This window comes from Pomacea canaliculata, linkage group LG3, assembly GCF_003073045.1.
Source record: "Pomacea canaliculata isolate SZHN2017 linkage group LG3, ASM307304v1, whole genome shotgun sequence".
In the NCBI taxonomy this organism is placed as follows: Eukaryota; Metazoa; Mollusca; class Gastropoda; order Architaenioglossa; family Ampullariidae; genus Pomacea; species Pomacea canaliculata.
Window position 1 is genome coordinate 16133309 of NC_037592.1, and position 16855 is coordinate 16150163.

The 16855-nt window shown below is 37.4% G+C and overlaps 1 protein-coding gene across 1 annotated transcript in view; it reads left to right on the forward strand.

The window, feature by feature from the left end:
- The window catches only part of LOC112558573 (MAM and LDL-receptor class A domain-containing protein 2-like), a 39676-nt gene that overhangs the window by 18449 nt on the left and 4372 nt on the right, over window positions 1–16855 (forward strand). Inside the window, exons 30-47 of the mRNA XM_025229113.1 lie at window positions 714–878; window positions 1548–1801; window positions 2032–2122; window positions 2338–2487; window positions 3202–3467; window positions 5162–5333; window positions 5850–5990; window positions 7394–7662; window positions 7940–8018; window positions 8474–8638; window positions 10537–10688; window positions 11023–11139; window positions 11666–11750; window positions 11982–12128; window positions 12336–12589; window positions 13475–13559; window positions 13908–13973; window positions 15757–15897. Coding sequence (XP_025084898.1) covers window positions 714–878; window positions 1548–1801; window positions 2032–2122; window positions 2338–2487; window positions 3202–3467; window positions 5162–5333; window positions 5850–5990; window positions 7394–7662; window positions 7940–8018; window positions 8474–8638; window positions 10537–10688; window positions 11023–11139; window positions 11666–11750; window positions 11982–12128; window positions 12336–12589; window positions 13475–13559; window positions 13908–13973; window positions 15757–15897 — 2799 coding nt within the window. The remainder of the gene's footprint in view (window positions 1–713; window positions 879–1547; window positions 1802–2031; window positions 2123–2337; window positions 2488–3201; window positions 3468–5161; window positions 5334–5849; window positions 5991–7393; window positions 7663–7939; window positions 8019–8473; window positions 8639–10536; window positions 10689–11022; window positions 11140–11665; window positions 11751–11981; window positions 12129–12335; window positions 12590–13474; window positions 13560–13907; window positions 13974–15756; window positions 15898–16855) is intronic.

Consider the following 16855-nt stretch of genomic DNA (forward strand, 5'->3'; position numbering starts at 1 on the left):
AATGATGAACACAATCTTAACCAAGAGAAAATTTCATGTTCAAAGGGCAAAGATAACTATATATTACCTTTGGTCATGTCACTGGTAAGTTTCAAAGAAAGAGAGTTTACTTTATAATAATATTTTATTTGGCTTGTGCTCGTTTCATGCTCTTTCTTTTGGTACTAATTTACTATATTGAAATCATCACGGACCTTTACAAAAATATTATACCATTAGGCAGAGCTATAAAGACAGTCTGACACCATTCATTCCTTTCATTCCATAACTGGCGCAGCAAACCAGTTGTTGGGTCAAGGAGATTTGATGAAGTGCAGCAGAAAAAAAAAGTCTGACATTACTCAAATTCTAAATCATGTGATTTTACGTCCCATGCCTAATTTTAACCAATGCAAGAAAAGTAAAATATTCCTATCACTTGAAAAAAGCATTTTATTAATTGCACACAGCTCAATGTCCCGATTTCCTATGATCAGTCTGGTTAGTTTTATTCCCTTCTGTTTAGTGGGAGGGTACTTGACACCTCTAATTGATCATTTTTGTTACTTTGCCAATCTCTGTCATGTGCGCCTACAGTTATGGCATAGTAAATTTTATGGCTTACTTTTACCGTGTTTTATGTTTTTTTCAGCTGCTAACATCTGTATAATACATGCTTTTTGGTTCATCTGTGCACATGCTGAATGCCATGTATTGTACTTTCATGTCAACAGCAGCCCAACCAGGCCAACTTTCAGCTTTGTCCTGCAACTTTGAGTCAGCCAACAAGTGTGGCTATACTGATGACACTGAGGACTTCAAATGGACCCAGAAACATGGTTCCACAAACAGCTCCAACACTGGTCCCACAACAGATCACACTAAAGGAACTTTATCTGGTAACAATAGTTTTGTAACTGTATTGTAAAACTTTGTTAATGAGTAGGTGACTGGGTGGCATAATTGTTAGCGCCTGTCACCAATACTATGAAGACTGGCTGTCCTGGGTTCCACTGTCATCTCAGGCACACTGTTCTTTCTCTGCATGTGGCATCTGTTTACAGGGCTGGCTGCCTTGCATAGCTTTAGTTGCTGGCTCAGTGTAAAACATCATTCCCCCACCCCATCCCCCCAAAAAGACCCCGTCATCTTTCTGACCAATTTATATAAACTAAGGATTAACATCACCATCATCCCCCTCAAAAAAAAGGTGTAAACAGACAAAACCAACACCTAAAAGCATAATCTATAAGTGACAATCTGTATTGCCTTCCAATTTCACCTAGATTGTCATTTCTTCTTCAGATGACAGGAATAACATATTTCTGAAGATAATTTTTGCGACACCATTTCACTGTATAGGCAAATAAGTTGGGTCTGAATCAGAACAACAGTTTTATAACATAGCATACAGAACAGCTCACTTCCCTAGGTGATTGAAAAAAGACTTAAGAGCATTTTGATCTTACACTGTTTATCATTTTAATAAAAAAAGGCAGCTTTATTTTCTGCTCATTAAGAATATATGTATGACAGAAAAAAAATGATACATGAAACTCCTCTTTCAGGCTATTATATGTACACTGAAGCATCATCTCCACAAAAGCCAGGACAGAAAGCAGGCCTGATTTCACCACAGGCACCTCCTGGCCCAGCCTGCCTGACTTTTTGGTACCACATGTATGGCTCTCAAATGGGTCGGCTGAATGTTTATGTTCGTATTGGCAGCAATCGAGGTCTACCTGTTTGGAGTAGAAGCTCAAACCAAGGAAACAAATGGAATGTGGCTCAAGTTTCTCTAAACCCTACTAACACATTTTCAGTGAGTAAATAAATGCAGAACCAACTGTTTGAATGTTAGTGATTTGTATAAAGATTTATATGAGCTATAGAATGTTCACTTAATAAGCGAAAGATGTACCAATCTGTTTCTTTGAATTGAATATTTCTCTTGCTCTTTTTGTTATAATCTTTTATACAATTTATGGCTTTGAAAATCTAGAAAGCAATAAATTTAGTGCAACTCTATTTCACAATTGGCCAATCCTGCAGCTGGAGTTTGAAGGAGTCTTAGGAGGAGGTGACACATCAGACATTGCCATTGATGACGTAAATGTTACACCAGGACCCTGCGTTGCACCCGGTAAACAACCTGTTCAATTGTGGCAATCTTACATGAACTATCTTGTCATCTGTATGCATTATGTTTTCATTTATTGTGAAAATGAAGGCCATACATTAACCATCACAACTTCATAGTATGTCTAGCAGACTGCCTCTTAAATTGTTAAACCTAAAGTATATTCGAAGAATACAAAATGTACTTAAGTACTGAGCTCTGAGTCTGCCCACTTATAGGTTCTTGCAGCTTCGACAGAGGAACTTTGTGTTCCTTTGTCAATGTCAAACAAGGAGGTGGTGATGACTTTGACTGGGTGATTCAACATGGAGGTACACCCACTGCAGGAACTGGTCCTTCTTCAGACCATACAATGGGCACAGCAAATGGTAATATAACAAATTTTATAGATTTATATATAAACATAACAGAGAAATAGGGTCAGATTAAAAAAAAAAGTTTAATATTTGAAAAATTTGGAATAATAAATATATACTATTTTAAATATTATGTGTGAGCCCAGCTTTACTTGTATGCCAGTTAATTTTGCTGGCAAAGGCAAAACATCGACAAGCAATCTAAACAATCTCTGAACTCCTAGGTGGGATGATGCTTCCACCTCGACAACTCACACTCTCTCTCTCTGGGAATGCCTTCTCCCTTCCTGTTTTATCCTTTTATTGCTACCCCTGAACATTCTGGAATACCACCTGTTTCCATGGTACTCCACACCCATCTCCCTCTCCCTGGGAAAACCAGGTCATGGAGTCACTGACCAGGAGAACCCAGCTTCCCCCATCCATCTCTCTTTCTATGGATAAACCGTAGAAAGACTAAAAGTTCATCGGATGTCAAAACATTATGGCAGCTCCTCTGTGTGTGTGTGCATATGCATGCTAGTCCCTTCCTAACCCCACCCTACCATATAAAAATTTTGTATAATTTGTTCATTTATAGCATCATAAATTTTTAATGATACAGCATGAATGTATCAGATATGCTATGCTCTAGTCTTGAAATTACAATGCATTTAGAAGGAACATGTAGAAAAGCATCTTATTTTTAATTTACAGTCTTCATTTGTGATTTGCTATAAATTTCAGGATATTATGTGTTCATTGAGACCAGTCCACCTCGACATAAAGGTCAAAAAGCCTGGCTACTCAGTGAAAGTCTGGTTCAAACTGGGCAGAGTGTTCACTGTCTTTCCTTCTGGTACAACATGTATGGAATCGCAGTGGGATCTCTCAATATCTATTTATCCATAAATGGAACACTGCCTGGCACTTTAATCTGGACATTGTCTGGTAACCAAGGAAACAAGTGGATTGAAGGAAGACTTCCTCTTTTATCAGCTGTCAGCTTCAAAGTAGGTTTTTAATTCTATGCTACTAACTTATTTTTTTTCCAGTATTCTTGATAAGATTTTCATTAGATGATACTGGTACTGTAATGTTTTGTGGACTCAGTTAATGATATATGTATGCAGAGCGTGCACTGTAATCCTTACAGCACTACACTCAACAGATCCTGCTTTCTCCAGCTTAAAGGACTAACTTTTAGACATCTAATGAATGACTGTTGATGATGGGCTTAAAACAATGACAAGCAGGAGAATACCATCATGGTCACTTTCATGTATCCTCTCAGTTCTTCTATGATGGCAATGGCCCTAAGTCATCAAAATGTTCCAGTTTGTGTTTGAATTCAGTTCTTTATTGATGATAAAGGAGGATGTAAGTTTCTGTTGAAAGAGTAAACTTGTAACTGTGCTTTGAATTCAAAGAAGAAAGTGAACAAGATTGACTTTGGGGCCTAGAAATGAATATTAAATCTGGATGTTTAAAGTAAACATTAACTAGGAGTCTGAAGATGAATGTGAATATGAAAAGGGCTTTTCTGCAATATGGCAAACTCCTGTTAGGTTTCATGCAACATGTCAATAGCTCACAGTGACCATTGTATCTTTGGTCCATTTTTACAAAACACCTTCTATCTTGCTTGTAAAGGAGATCAACATATAGCTAGTCTATTCAGGATAGTCACTGCATTGACCTTGCCCCTTACACCCAATTGGTAGATAAACACTAACACATGGTTGACCAGTACCCATACTTAGCTGCTGCCAGTGTAGTGAATCGAAACCTCCAGGCGTATCTAAACGTATGGGTATAGTCTGCGCTTGCGCACGAAGCGAAACTTCACTACCGCCTGGTAGTTTACTTGAAATAAAAGTAAAGGACGAAACATTACTGGACATACCAAATAAAATGGCATTGCAAAAGCAAAATTATACAACTCTTAATATGCTTTGATCTGGTTTTTGATAAATAAACATCCGATGGATTAGTAAATATTTTCTTGGGTTTATTTATCAAAAACCAGCTCAAAGCATATTGTGAGTTGTATAATTTTGCTTTTGCAATGCCATTTTATTTCGTAATGTTTTGTAATGTTTCATCCTTTACTTTTATTTCAAGTAAACTACCAGGCGGTAGTGAAGTTTCGCTTCGTGTGCAAGCGCAGACTATACCCATACGTTTAGATACGCCCGGAGGTTTCGATTCGCTACACCAGCAGACTTTAAAGGTCCCATGAGTTCTGGTGTTTCCTTGGTGAACTGCTGGTACTTGCCTATCTAAACCAGATCTCTCCAAGTACTAGTAAATCAAAATAGTCCATAAGTTCACTGTTAGCATTTAGCAATGCTAAGAATGTATACATGTAACAAAGGAGATGGGGGTTGCTTGCCCAGTCTCACTCTGCAGTTTCTGTGTCATTCCTGTGTTGACAGTATACCCTATCTAACAGAGTCAAGTTGACATGGAATTCGCATGAAGTATCACATACTTTATTAGCATCTACTGCACTAATATGTTACAATGGATGAAGCAAATGCCATGAGTTCTAAAGCTGGCCTTATTCTACAAAAGATTAGACACTTAAATTTCTCATTATTTTCATACTGGGTAAGGATGGTGATAACTCCTTATTTATGCTCTTTCTCAGATATTCTGATGATTGAGGCTGATTTGATTTGCTCTCTGTTTTTTTCTCTTATAGATTCTTTTTGAGGGAGTTGTGGGTCAAAGTGATCTGGGAGACATTGCCATTGATGATGTGGGTTACAAAAGTGGGCTATGTGCATACACCCCTTCACAAGCTGTACCACCTTCAGTCAGAATGACAACTCCTACATCAACAGCCAGAACATCTCCTGTCACTGCTACATCAGGTGAACCAGTTTTATTACATGGAAATTAAAATAGTGTGCTTGTGAATATCTCTCTAGAGAGCAGTGGTTATTAGGGGTAGGTTAAATTGAATGCATTGCTATGTTCTCCAACTCTTTGTTAAGGTATTCTGACTCAAAAATATCATGTGGCACCATCCTGAGGCCCATTCTAGCAATGCACAGGCATCTAAATAGCCACGTTGAAGAGGTTAAAAGCCTACTATCAACATGTGAGACATCTCTCAACATGATGAGCTTTGTGTGCCAACTCTGAGCTGCATTTCAGATCTGGTTAATAGTGCCCTTTAATGTTGAATTACACTGCTCATGGGGTTTGTGTTACTATGAAAGTTAGATTAACAACACATTATCATGTAGAGATATGAGGATGATAATCACCGAGGTTAATGGCAACCATTTCAATATAGTTTATTATAATCATATTTCAAATGATGAAATGAATAGTTACAGAATGCAGACTACTCAGGAAAGTGTAGTCTTTCTTCTTACCTTCAGTGGCAGGTACATTTGACTGTAATTTTGAGAGCAACTTCTGTGGGTGGACTCAAGCATCAGATGACCAGTTTGACTGGACACGTCGTAAGGGAAGTTTAGGTAGACCTGGCACAGGGCCATCAGTTGACCACACGACTGGGCGTAAGAATTTTTTTTCTAAGTTCATAGCAAATATTTGTTGGCTTCATGCTACTTCACCAACATATTTTATTACTAAGCTAGTTATTTACAATAGCTTAAATCTATAATAGCTTATATTTACTAAATACTGTGCTATACTAAATACTCTGTACAAACATCTGGAGAAACCCAGAATTCATGCCAGGCTTCTTTTCGCTGATTTTTCTTCTGCTTTTAACGCTGTATAACCTCACTTGTTGGCTGAGAGTCTAGTTTCGGACTTCCATGTGTCTCACCAGCTCTTTGGATCCTGGACTTTTTAATAAACAGGCAACAGAGAGTTTCTGTTAATGGTTTTCTCTCAGATTCTTTTGTCACCTGTACAGGTTCCACTCAAGGCTGCTGCTTATCTCCACTACTGTTCATACTGTATACTAACAGTTGAAGAAGCACTATGGATAGGAGATTTCTTGTAAAATTTGCTGATGACTTTGCTTTGCTGTCTCTATTGTATGATAGGGAACATGATCATAGTGGCACTCTTCCTGACTTTGTTCACTGGTGTGACGAACACTTTATTGTCTTGAATGCCTCAAAGACTAAGGAAGTGATTTTCGACTTTCAGACAAACAGGGATGAGGCAGTCATTAGCATTATCCATGATGATGCCATCGAGGTAGTCGACTCTTACAAATATCTAGATACTATCTTTGATAACAAGCTTAAATGGAACACCAACACTGACCTAATCCTCCATAAGAGCCAACAATGTCTGTACCTCCCACGTAATCTCAGATCTTTCTCAGTCAGCTCTGTCTCACACGGTTCTATCAGTCCTTCATTGAAAGTCTCATCACTTTATTTTTCATCTCTTGGTTCCACAACCTCTCCCTAGGAAAAGGAACATTCTTATCTCCCTTGTTAATATCTGTTCCAAAATCACCGGAACCAGGCAGAGGGATTTGGCAGCCATTTGTCATCTGCAAATAATCAGGAAGTCATCACGCATCCTCTCTATTTCTGATCATGTGTTGGCATGTACGTTTTCACTCTTGAGGTCTGGCTGTAGGTACACGATGCCTGTATGCAGAACCAATCGTCACCACAACTCATTCATTCCACACGAAATTCGCTTGATAAACTCTGCTGGCCGTCATCTGCTGTTAGGAATGTGTGTGTGTGGAAGGGAAGGGGGGAGAGAATTAGTGTGTGAAAGACACACTACTTCAACATGTACATTTATATTATCTCTTTTATATCATGTATATGTATGTACTATTGCTAATATGAGCACAATTTTGAATTGCCCCTAGGGATCAATAAAGCTGCACTTATAATTGCCAGAAGAGTAAGAGTTTGCTTCTTATTTAATAAATCAAAGACAAATCACTCCAGATTCATGAAAATTTAATGCTTATTCACAGGTGGCTTCTACACATATATCGAGACATCAGCTCCAAGACAAACAGGTGACAAAGCAAGACTGGTGAGCCCTTCATTGACGGCATCAGGCGTCCAGTGCTTGACATTCTGGTACTATATGTATGGTCCTAATGTCAAAACACTCAGCTTGTATGCAGCTGGCGATTCCAATCTAGGACCACCTGTATGGACCAGGTCTGGCACACTGGGTAACAAATGGCTGAGTGGCCGTGTTAACATCATCATGGGCAGTACTACAAAACAATTTGAGGTGACAGCAAACTATAGAAAGAATAGATTGTCAGGGAAGGTCAGGATAAAGGGGTACATTGTATCAATTGATTGCAGTCTTCCTTAAAGACTGAGCAAATTACACTAAAATTTGCATAAGATACAGAAAGTTACAAAATCTGACAAAGCTGGATGTTGAAACCTCCTTATAAAAATAATAACTAATTTTGAAACTGCTTTTTTTATCTTATGTTATTTGTATTTGGTGAGTTTTATGAAAATCTTGGATTCTAACATTGAGTTTAATTTGTTTACAGGTTGTGTTTGAAGGCGTACGTGGGAATGGCACCCAAGGAGACATTGCCATTGATGACATTACCTTGAGATTTGGATATTGTAAGAGAAACGGTTTTTATTTTGGGGTGGGGGAAGAAGGTTTTCTTTATAATGTTCTTTCTTATAAGCTTTTTTCAATTTCGTAAACATTGTCTTCAAGACTGAATCAAAGCATTGCCTTATATTATCATTTAAGTATATCATTATTTCTTTTAGTCTCCTTTAAAGAAATGTAGGCTTTCATTGTTCTTTGCTATTGATCATGCATTTCAAGCATTTAAAGTTTGTGTGTCTACTGTCTTTATAGTATTGTACTGGTTGCACAGTTTTTCAAGAGTATGATGGACATGAGGCTCTGCATGGCTATACAATACTACTTTATGTTCACAATTTGAATGCTTTTAATAGTGCAGAGTGTTTTTCACACCAAGGAAAATATTTTTACATGCCTTTGGATTCTAAAAGGCTATAAATAACCTGCTAGTTTTAAAGGCACACTTAAATTTTTCTTGCAGGTAACAGCAGTGGTGATGTAGGGAGCTGTGATTTTGAAGATCCAAAACTGTGTGGCTACATGCAAGAAGAAGGTGGAGACAAGTTCGACTGGACACAACAAACTGGCAGCACAGGCACTGTCAACACAGGACCCCCCAATGACCATACCTATGGGACAGCTAAAGGTATGTCTTTTCTTATCTTCTAAGATTATCGACATTCATTTTAAATGTTGACCTCAAAAGTTGTATGTTTTAAAGAAGAATGTCACAACACACAAGATCTAACCTTACCATCCTTAAGATCAGGGGTGGGGAACCTTTCTTCCTGTAGTGCCATTTTGATATTTATAACATCACTCATGGGCCGTTCAGAATTATCTTACTAAAAATAAACCTACACTATCTTCTCAAGCTGTAATTTCCCCACAGTGTGTAAAAAGTCTAAGTCATCATAGTCCACCTTTTTATTATTAGGTGCGCAAAAGCCATGCTGTCACTATGAAAAGCATAGTTTAATTGTTTGGAGTCTGTAAAATTTATGTTTATAATTAAAAAGGTCCTAGAGACAGAATATAAAATAACAAAACCTTTTTCTTCATCCACAATAATCTTTTTGTGATTGTGCAGTGAAAGTAAATTAATAATAATTAATAATAATAATCATGGCATTTACAAAGTATCTACAAACATGATACACACAGACATTCTTGCACATGCGCAAATAACTTCATAAACCTAAACTAGCCAAAGCTTTTTCATTTGTTCATCCTTTGGAAATCCAGGAAAGGATAATGTTGGATACTTGTAGCCCTGAACTGTACACTATGGAACACAGCAATGTTGGCAATAATTTTTTTATTGTATGAACTGACATGGTCAAAGAGCATTTCGCTTATCATCAGCCAACATCAGACTGTGGACGTGTATAGTGGATACAGATTCATGATCAGACCAAAAATGGTGTATAATTGGCTTGGGGTGAAGGTCACATGATATATAATTCTCCAAAATTGCGAACAGCCAACGAGAAGCATATGTCTGTTCTAAATATAAAAAAAATCAAATCAAATCAGACTTTATTGTCTGTCAAGGAGACCCAAGACAGAAATTTTTCTTTTGCTCACAAAGACAGGCATATACACTCATCTTGACATTTACACACACAGGAGTAAAGATACATTATCATGGCAGTTTGGATCTCCGTCAAATCATGTATTCTTATGTGTCCTGTCCATTTTACATAATGGATGTTCCTACTTGTCCCTCAAAATTTGTGTTACAGTCAAATCTCCCTACTATGCCACCTACCGGGACCGAGCAAAAGTGGCATAGTAGCGAGAGTGGCATAGTAGAGAGGGTTCGTAAAAACGGCTTTATTTGTTCAAGTTACCCGTCAGTCCAAAGCAGGGGTGGGCAATTAATTTTCCCAAGGGGCCGCATGAGAAATTGGGATGGTTTTAGAGGGCCGGACTAATATAGTTAACTCAGTTTTACCCAATACTGTATGTATAGTATATATACTGGCGGGCGGGCCGGTCAGAGACAGGAGGCCTTTGCCCAGGTCTGGTCCAAAGCTCTCAAGAATCGTCGGCTTCGCTCGCTGTCTCCTCTCATTCTCCCCCTCACCTCTTCATCCTCCACCCCTCCCAACCACATCCGCGCACCTGCTAGTCGACCACGCTCACACCTTCCCTCTGTCACGTGGCTGTCTCGGCCACCCACATTGCCAGCCTCCACCCTCCCTGTGTGCGTGCTATGTTCCATCCACCTAACTGCGATGTCCCACACTACCATACAGTATAATAATCGAGCACTGCGCGGAATTTCACAACTTGTGTCTTTTAACAGTCACAAAAAAGTGGCATAGTAGCGAGAGTCTGGGTGGCATAGTAAATTTTTTTTTACATTGAATTTATAGTCGGGACCGAGCAAAAGTGGCATAATACCGAGAGTGGCATAGTAGAGGGGTGGCATAGTAGGGAGATTTGACTGTATTACTATTATTGACTTAGTGATACTTGTCATACATCATGCTGCTGAAAAGTTATAACTTCAACTTATATCATCTTTTTTTTCCTTAGGTCATTATATGTACATTGAGACATCTTCTCCCCGCATCCAAGGAGACAATGCTATGTTACTCTCTCCTCAACTTACTGCAAGCAAAAGTGATGTCTGTTTGTCTTTCTACTTTCACATGTTTGGAATTGGCATTGGCACGCTGAATGTCAGAGTAAGTTTCATAGCTCATAAGCTTAAGATGCCGAGCTGATGAATGATGATATCACAGTAAGAAAAACAGAGTGCCTGGGCATGTGTGCATTTGTGAGTGAGAATATGTGTGTGGGTGGTTGAAGAAAAGGCACCTTATAAAGTGCTGATTGATTTATTGATTTATGCATAAATAAAACAGCATTGCTGTTAAACATGTTTCTAGATTAAAATTTGCATTTGTTGCCATTTTCCAGTTAAACTGATCATCTACAGATTAAAATAGAAGAGAAGGAGTTAAAATTCTTAGGATTACTTTTTAAATTTTTAGTTACAATATATATGAATGCTTGCAGCTGAAAACTAATAATACTTTGGGCAACCCAGAATGGTCTCTAACTGGTAACCAGGGAAATATTTGGCAAACGGTTCAAGTTAATCTTGCCTCATCAAAACTGACACAACCTTTTCAGGTAATAAACTGTACAAAGACATCTTCTTTGTATGCTCTAAGGGTAGTTTGCACTATAAACAAAATTGCTGATATTTCTGTAAAAATGCAACATGTGTGTGAGCTTAACTTTATAGACACCTTAGATTTGCAGATTGGTTAAATTAGTATCATAGCTTGCATTGGGAACCTGTGTGTAAATTGTTTCAGAATCATTAACGCATACATTTGCGTAGCTAAGCTACAACATAACACAACACAAAACCTCAGCAAAAGAAGATGATTGTCTTGAGAGTTTCATAGGTCCAGTGTTGTCCATTCAGCTTGGTATCACGAGTAACAGTTGAAGAAAAGAAGTTTAATAATAATGTAGCCAGTCAGAAAAATCAACAGTAGAGAATATTTTTTTTTTGGTGGTAATGCTATGTTTTTTGTTGTTTTTTTTTTTTTTATTGTGTCAATTTTTACTGTGGTTTAGAAATAAAGAAATATAAGGAGAATAGTGCAGTGTGAAACAAAATAATCTCTCTTTTATAACTTTTTTAAAGATTGTTTTTGAGGGTATCAAGGGAATCACTTACTTTGGAGATATTGCCATTGATGATGCAGTCGTCTCCTCTGGAACTTGTTCATGTAAGACATTTATATTTATGATCTTACTGCTGTCTTTACATCATATGTATCAGCAGATCATGAGACTGAAATTTTAAAAAAGCCAGTTTAAGGTTTTCTCTGGATATGTCTAGAAACAAGCTGTTTTGTACACAGTTAAATACATGCATTGCTCTTAAACATTCTAGGTTATTTCTAGTTCAGTCACTTTTTGAGTATTTTCTTTGTTGTAACCATAAAGTTTATGTGCAGCTGCTGATGGCAGCTGTACTTTTGAATCAGGACTGTGCACTTGGAAGAATCTCCAGTCAGATGATTTTGACTGGACATTGCATCAGGGTGCAACAGACACTGCCAATACTGGACCATCAACTGACCACACTTTAAATACAGTGGCAGGTCAGCAGAAATAGATAATTATAAATAGGAATTAGTTCATATTTTGCACTAGTTCACATATGAAGGCACTGATATCTGTCAAGCTATATGTATGACAAAGAGTCATAAATTTAGCTACACATAGTCTCATAATGGAGAATTTCAACTTTCTGATTTAAACTTTTTATGTCTTTTTTATCGCAATCTAGACATTTTTTTTTCTCCTAGGTACTTACATCTACATGGAGTCCTCAAGCCCCCGGCATCCTGGTGATCGTGCATGGCTTGTAAGTCAAGTATTCTCACCTACGAAGGCACGATGCGTGACCTTCTGGTACCATATGAATGGACTAAACATTGGCAGCCTCAAGATATACGTACAGGTGGGTTCATCCAACTACACCATCTGGACACAGACAGGTGACCAAGGTGATAAATGGATCTTTGGCCAGGCACCCATTGTCTCAAATCTCAACTACCATGTGAGTTTACTTTTTGTGTTGTTACTTTTTACTTCCATTTCTCATCTCCTTTTTTAAATTTGTCAGTTGATGAAGCTTTTTTAAAAATATAATGTTGAGTTCAGTATGTATGTTGATAAAGAGATTTTTCTTGGATGTCATTTCAGTCCTGCGTGTGTAATAATTCATCCATTTTCAACAGGATTTTTAAACTTATTCTGGAGCTTGCACTCAGGGCAATTAGTAAAACTGCCCTGATCTTGGTAGGGAACTAGCAGGTTAAATTATCCTGATAGGCAAACCAACTCCCAGTTCATGAGCCAGTGAGCAGATAAAGTCACCTTCTTGACCATCATAGCAGAAATTCCTCCATTCAAAAAACAAAAAAACAGAAAAGAAAATGCCAGGAAAAAATGAAGGGACCATGTTGATTATGATATTAGGATCCATTTTTATAGCATCTGTTACTCTCAGATTATGAATTCAGCATAAACAGTATGTCATTATATTGGCCTTGAAGGGACTTGTGGTCTCTAAAAATTATTGTTTATTTGTTGAGCTGAATCACAGTCTCTACCATATTTACTCTACTTGGAAAAATGTAGAAGGCTTACCCTTCAGTAAGTTATTAGGCCTATCCAGAGTCCATGAATATGGGATCTTAAGCTTATGGGATCTAAATCTGCAGCTTTATGATTTACCTAGCTTGGATAAGGTAGCATTCTGGATAAACATGCTTCATAAATACGAGGCCAGTTTATTAAATTGAGCATCTTGGTTGCTAATGGTCATCTTCAAAGTGGCAACCCACCTTGACTGAGGAAAGAATTTGTTTATCCTTCATCATTTATATTCTCTGTCTGTTTATTATAAATCTGTCAGCTGTGATTCTCATGTCTTTTTCAGATTTTAATCGAAGGAATTCGTGGCAACGGACCTTATGGTGATATTGCCATTGATGATATTGAGTTCACAGGCCAAACATGTGGAGGTAAAGTTTATTTGTTTGGATATGCTTTAAGGGGTAATTTCTGTTATATATATTTTTTGAGTCACTGGGACATCTGTCAATGATAATTTGTACAGAAAATTATTGTGCAATTTCAAGTTTCAAGATCTGAAACCCAACCAAATTATACACAAAGAATCATTTTCTTCTAAATGTTGAATAAATTAATAATAGCATGACACATTCAGTTTCAAAAATAGAAGAAAATATCTGAATTTTGTTAATTTAGAAATAGTTGTGATGACAGCTGGTTTGCACTTTCCTTGCACTTTGTTCTTTTGTAAATTCACTTGTGCAACAAATAAACTTTCTGGCTTACTGGTGTTTCAGAAAGAGGAGGCCTAAATATTACTGGCACACCTCCAACATTCACTACACCTTTCAGCACCACTGTTGGTGAGTCCCATCTCCATTATGTGTCAGGTTTTTTTTTTCTTTGGTATGGAAAATTCATAGTTGTCAAATATAGAGTTACAAGAAAGGTAGAGAGTTCTTTTCATTTTGATTTTTTGTTTATTGGTATTATATCTAATAGTTAGGGCTGTTTATTTGGACATTTAAAAAAAATTAGTTTGGTAGTTTAGTTGAAAAAAAAATCTGCAACTTACATTTTGTAAAAACATACATGTGCCATGTAACAGTAAAGTTATATTGTATTTTTTTGTTAAATGTTGCCAGATAATGTGATGTTAGATTTTACCTACTTCAAATCTTCTAATAAACTTTAAACTGATTGGTTAGAATTGACCAATACCTCATTGATTCCTTTGTTCACTGACTGCCTGTTTAGCTGTGAACACAGTACTCACCTCTATTTCCCACCCAACTTCAATCTGGGTTACACCTCTTTTCTATAATTCAGGTTTTTCGGTCACCTTAGCAACAACACCCTGATTTGAGTGCACTGCTGCATGCACTCTGATCCCTTGACTAGTTCAGAGTGTAGTCCAGGCAGTAGAACAAAGCCATTCTTAAAGGATAAAAAGAGCAGTTGGGGAAGGGGGGTATTAGACTCCAACAGGGTAGGAAATGAGAGCAATATTTCATGGTGTTCACCTCTGGGTCTTCAAAGTAGTAATCCTTTAGTGTCATCGAAGTCAGACAACATCTGTATGGCTACAGGGTTCCTTTGTGAACTCCAGGGAAGCAACAGACAGCAAAATAGCTGCCCTTTTGGAGGTAAAAGTTCTCATTTTGGAAGAAGAGAGATAAAGGTGGACATACCAGAAAATACAAACTCAGTTAAGCGATGTTAGTCTCTCAACAACTTTACATGTTAAAAACATTTCCAGATCCCAGAATGAATCCTGCATGTTTTTTAAAAAATAGAAAATCATTAAGTAGGTAAGCAGGACTTTTTGTTCCAAGATATTAGTGTGCTAAAGTTGGTCCTGGCAGATGCATATTCTAAATCATCCTGCATGTTACCTTTTGTTATAAGAATTAGAGCACATGAGGTGTTGTAATTAAGCTTAGCTTCCCTCCCCTTCTCTTCAAGACATGATTAGGACAGCTAGTGGGAAATCTAATTTTACATTTGTAAGGTTTTACTTCTTCCTTTATGACCTACCTGATATCAGTTCATAATGCAGGTTGACAGATTACATAAGACAGCAATACAGTTGCCCAACTCAAACTTGTTATGCATACTAAAAAGAGCTTGAAAGGGGAGATTTTCTGCAAGATTCACACAAAAGCTAAGATGCCTCCTCTTTATTCCTCTAACATCATCTCACCTAATCTTGAAGATGGAATAAAGTTTTACTTTGAGATATCAGATGACATGACCAAAGGAAATTCTGTCACCTCTTTGCAGTGTCATAATTTGTTTTGTGGGATGAGACCTGAAGGTAATTACTGTGTTCATTTGGGACTATACAGAGGGCAGATTAGCATGGGAATCAGAAGGGGGATCAGTCACTTTGAAGCTGAAGTTAGCGGCTTATCAAAGAAAGCTACTAACTTGCATCATGTTTTCTGTTATGTCAAAGAAAGCAATTTTACTTAGAAAATATTTTTCCCCTCAAATTAGTAAAAAACTGCAAATAGGGTTGAATAGTTTTATTGTATCTGTAGGAAGCTATTCTGATTTTGTAAAATAATTGATAGCTGAAATGATAGCTACCCAATTGATAGCTGAATTGTTTTCAGAAAGCTCCAAAGAGTAATTTTGTTGCAGGTCATGGAATTTTCACCTGCACTTTTGACACTGATTTCTGTGGATGGACTCAGGACACCAGCGATCAGTTTGACTGGCTCAGGAACAAAGGATCCACAAACACAGTGGGAACTGGACCAATTGCAGACCACACTTCTTCCAGTCAGGCTTTGTTTTACACCATTTTATATTTATATTTTTAGTTTAAGTTTCTTGTGCAATTTTTCTGTCAGAATTTCATTGTTGTGTCCATAATATATATATATGTATACTATGACTGCTACTACTACTAATAATAATAGAAGTATGCATGATTCAGGTTTGCATTTTTCTGAAAATGGGCTTGACATAGTACAGATGTAACAGGGGAAATGGGTTTCCCCCCCCAGTCTCAATGATAAATACAGTCAACACTGTTGTGGGTAGAATGGGCTTTACTCATACACTAGTTGATGTATTTGAAGCAATGGATATATTTTAAGAACACGCTAAAATCCTTCAGCTGATATTAAATGATGTATTTGAAAGGAGAGTTTCAGTATCTAAGCAGCTTACCAACCAAGCAGCACACATTAGCTCACACTAAATGCATGGTCATAGGTTTTTGATACCTTGTTTATGGCGACTGCTGCAGCTACTTAGTAGAGATTTAACAAAATCATGATTAATTATTAACTTTAAGGCAGACATGGATTCCTGAAAACAAATGCTTGCAGAAATCTTTGTCAAAATTAAATATATTACAAAAGATTACTAATAGCTGATGGCAAATTTAGCCAGTAAGGGCACTTTGTGAACATTTTATGCTGTCTCTTCTTAGGGTATAAAAATAACCAATTAAACACATAATTTATGTGGATTAACATGCATATCTGTTAAAGAGATTATTTTCATAAGTCACTCTGTGGTATATGAATGTAGCAGGGTAAGAATTGGGCTCTTCCCACAATCCTTCCACAACAACACAAAAGACAATGCTCTCGTGGGTTCTAGATTATATTTCTGATGCCAGTCGATGCTGCTGGCTCTGGCGAACCTCGATCCAACACACTTTCTGACCTCACACCACTTCCCCCACACCTCTGCTCTGTCTCCTTAAATATCTCTCGGGTGGGTCACT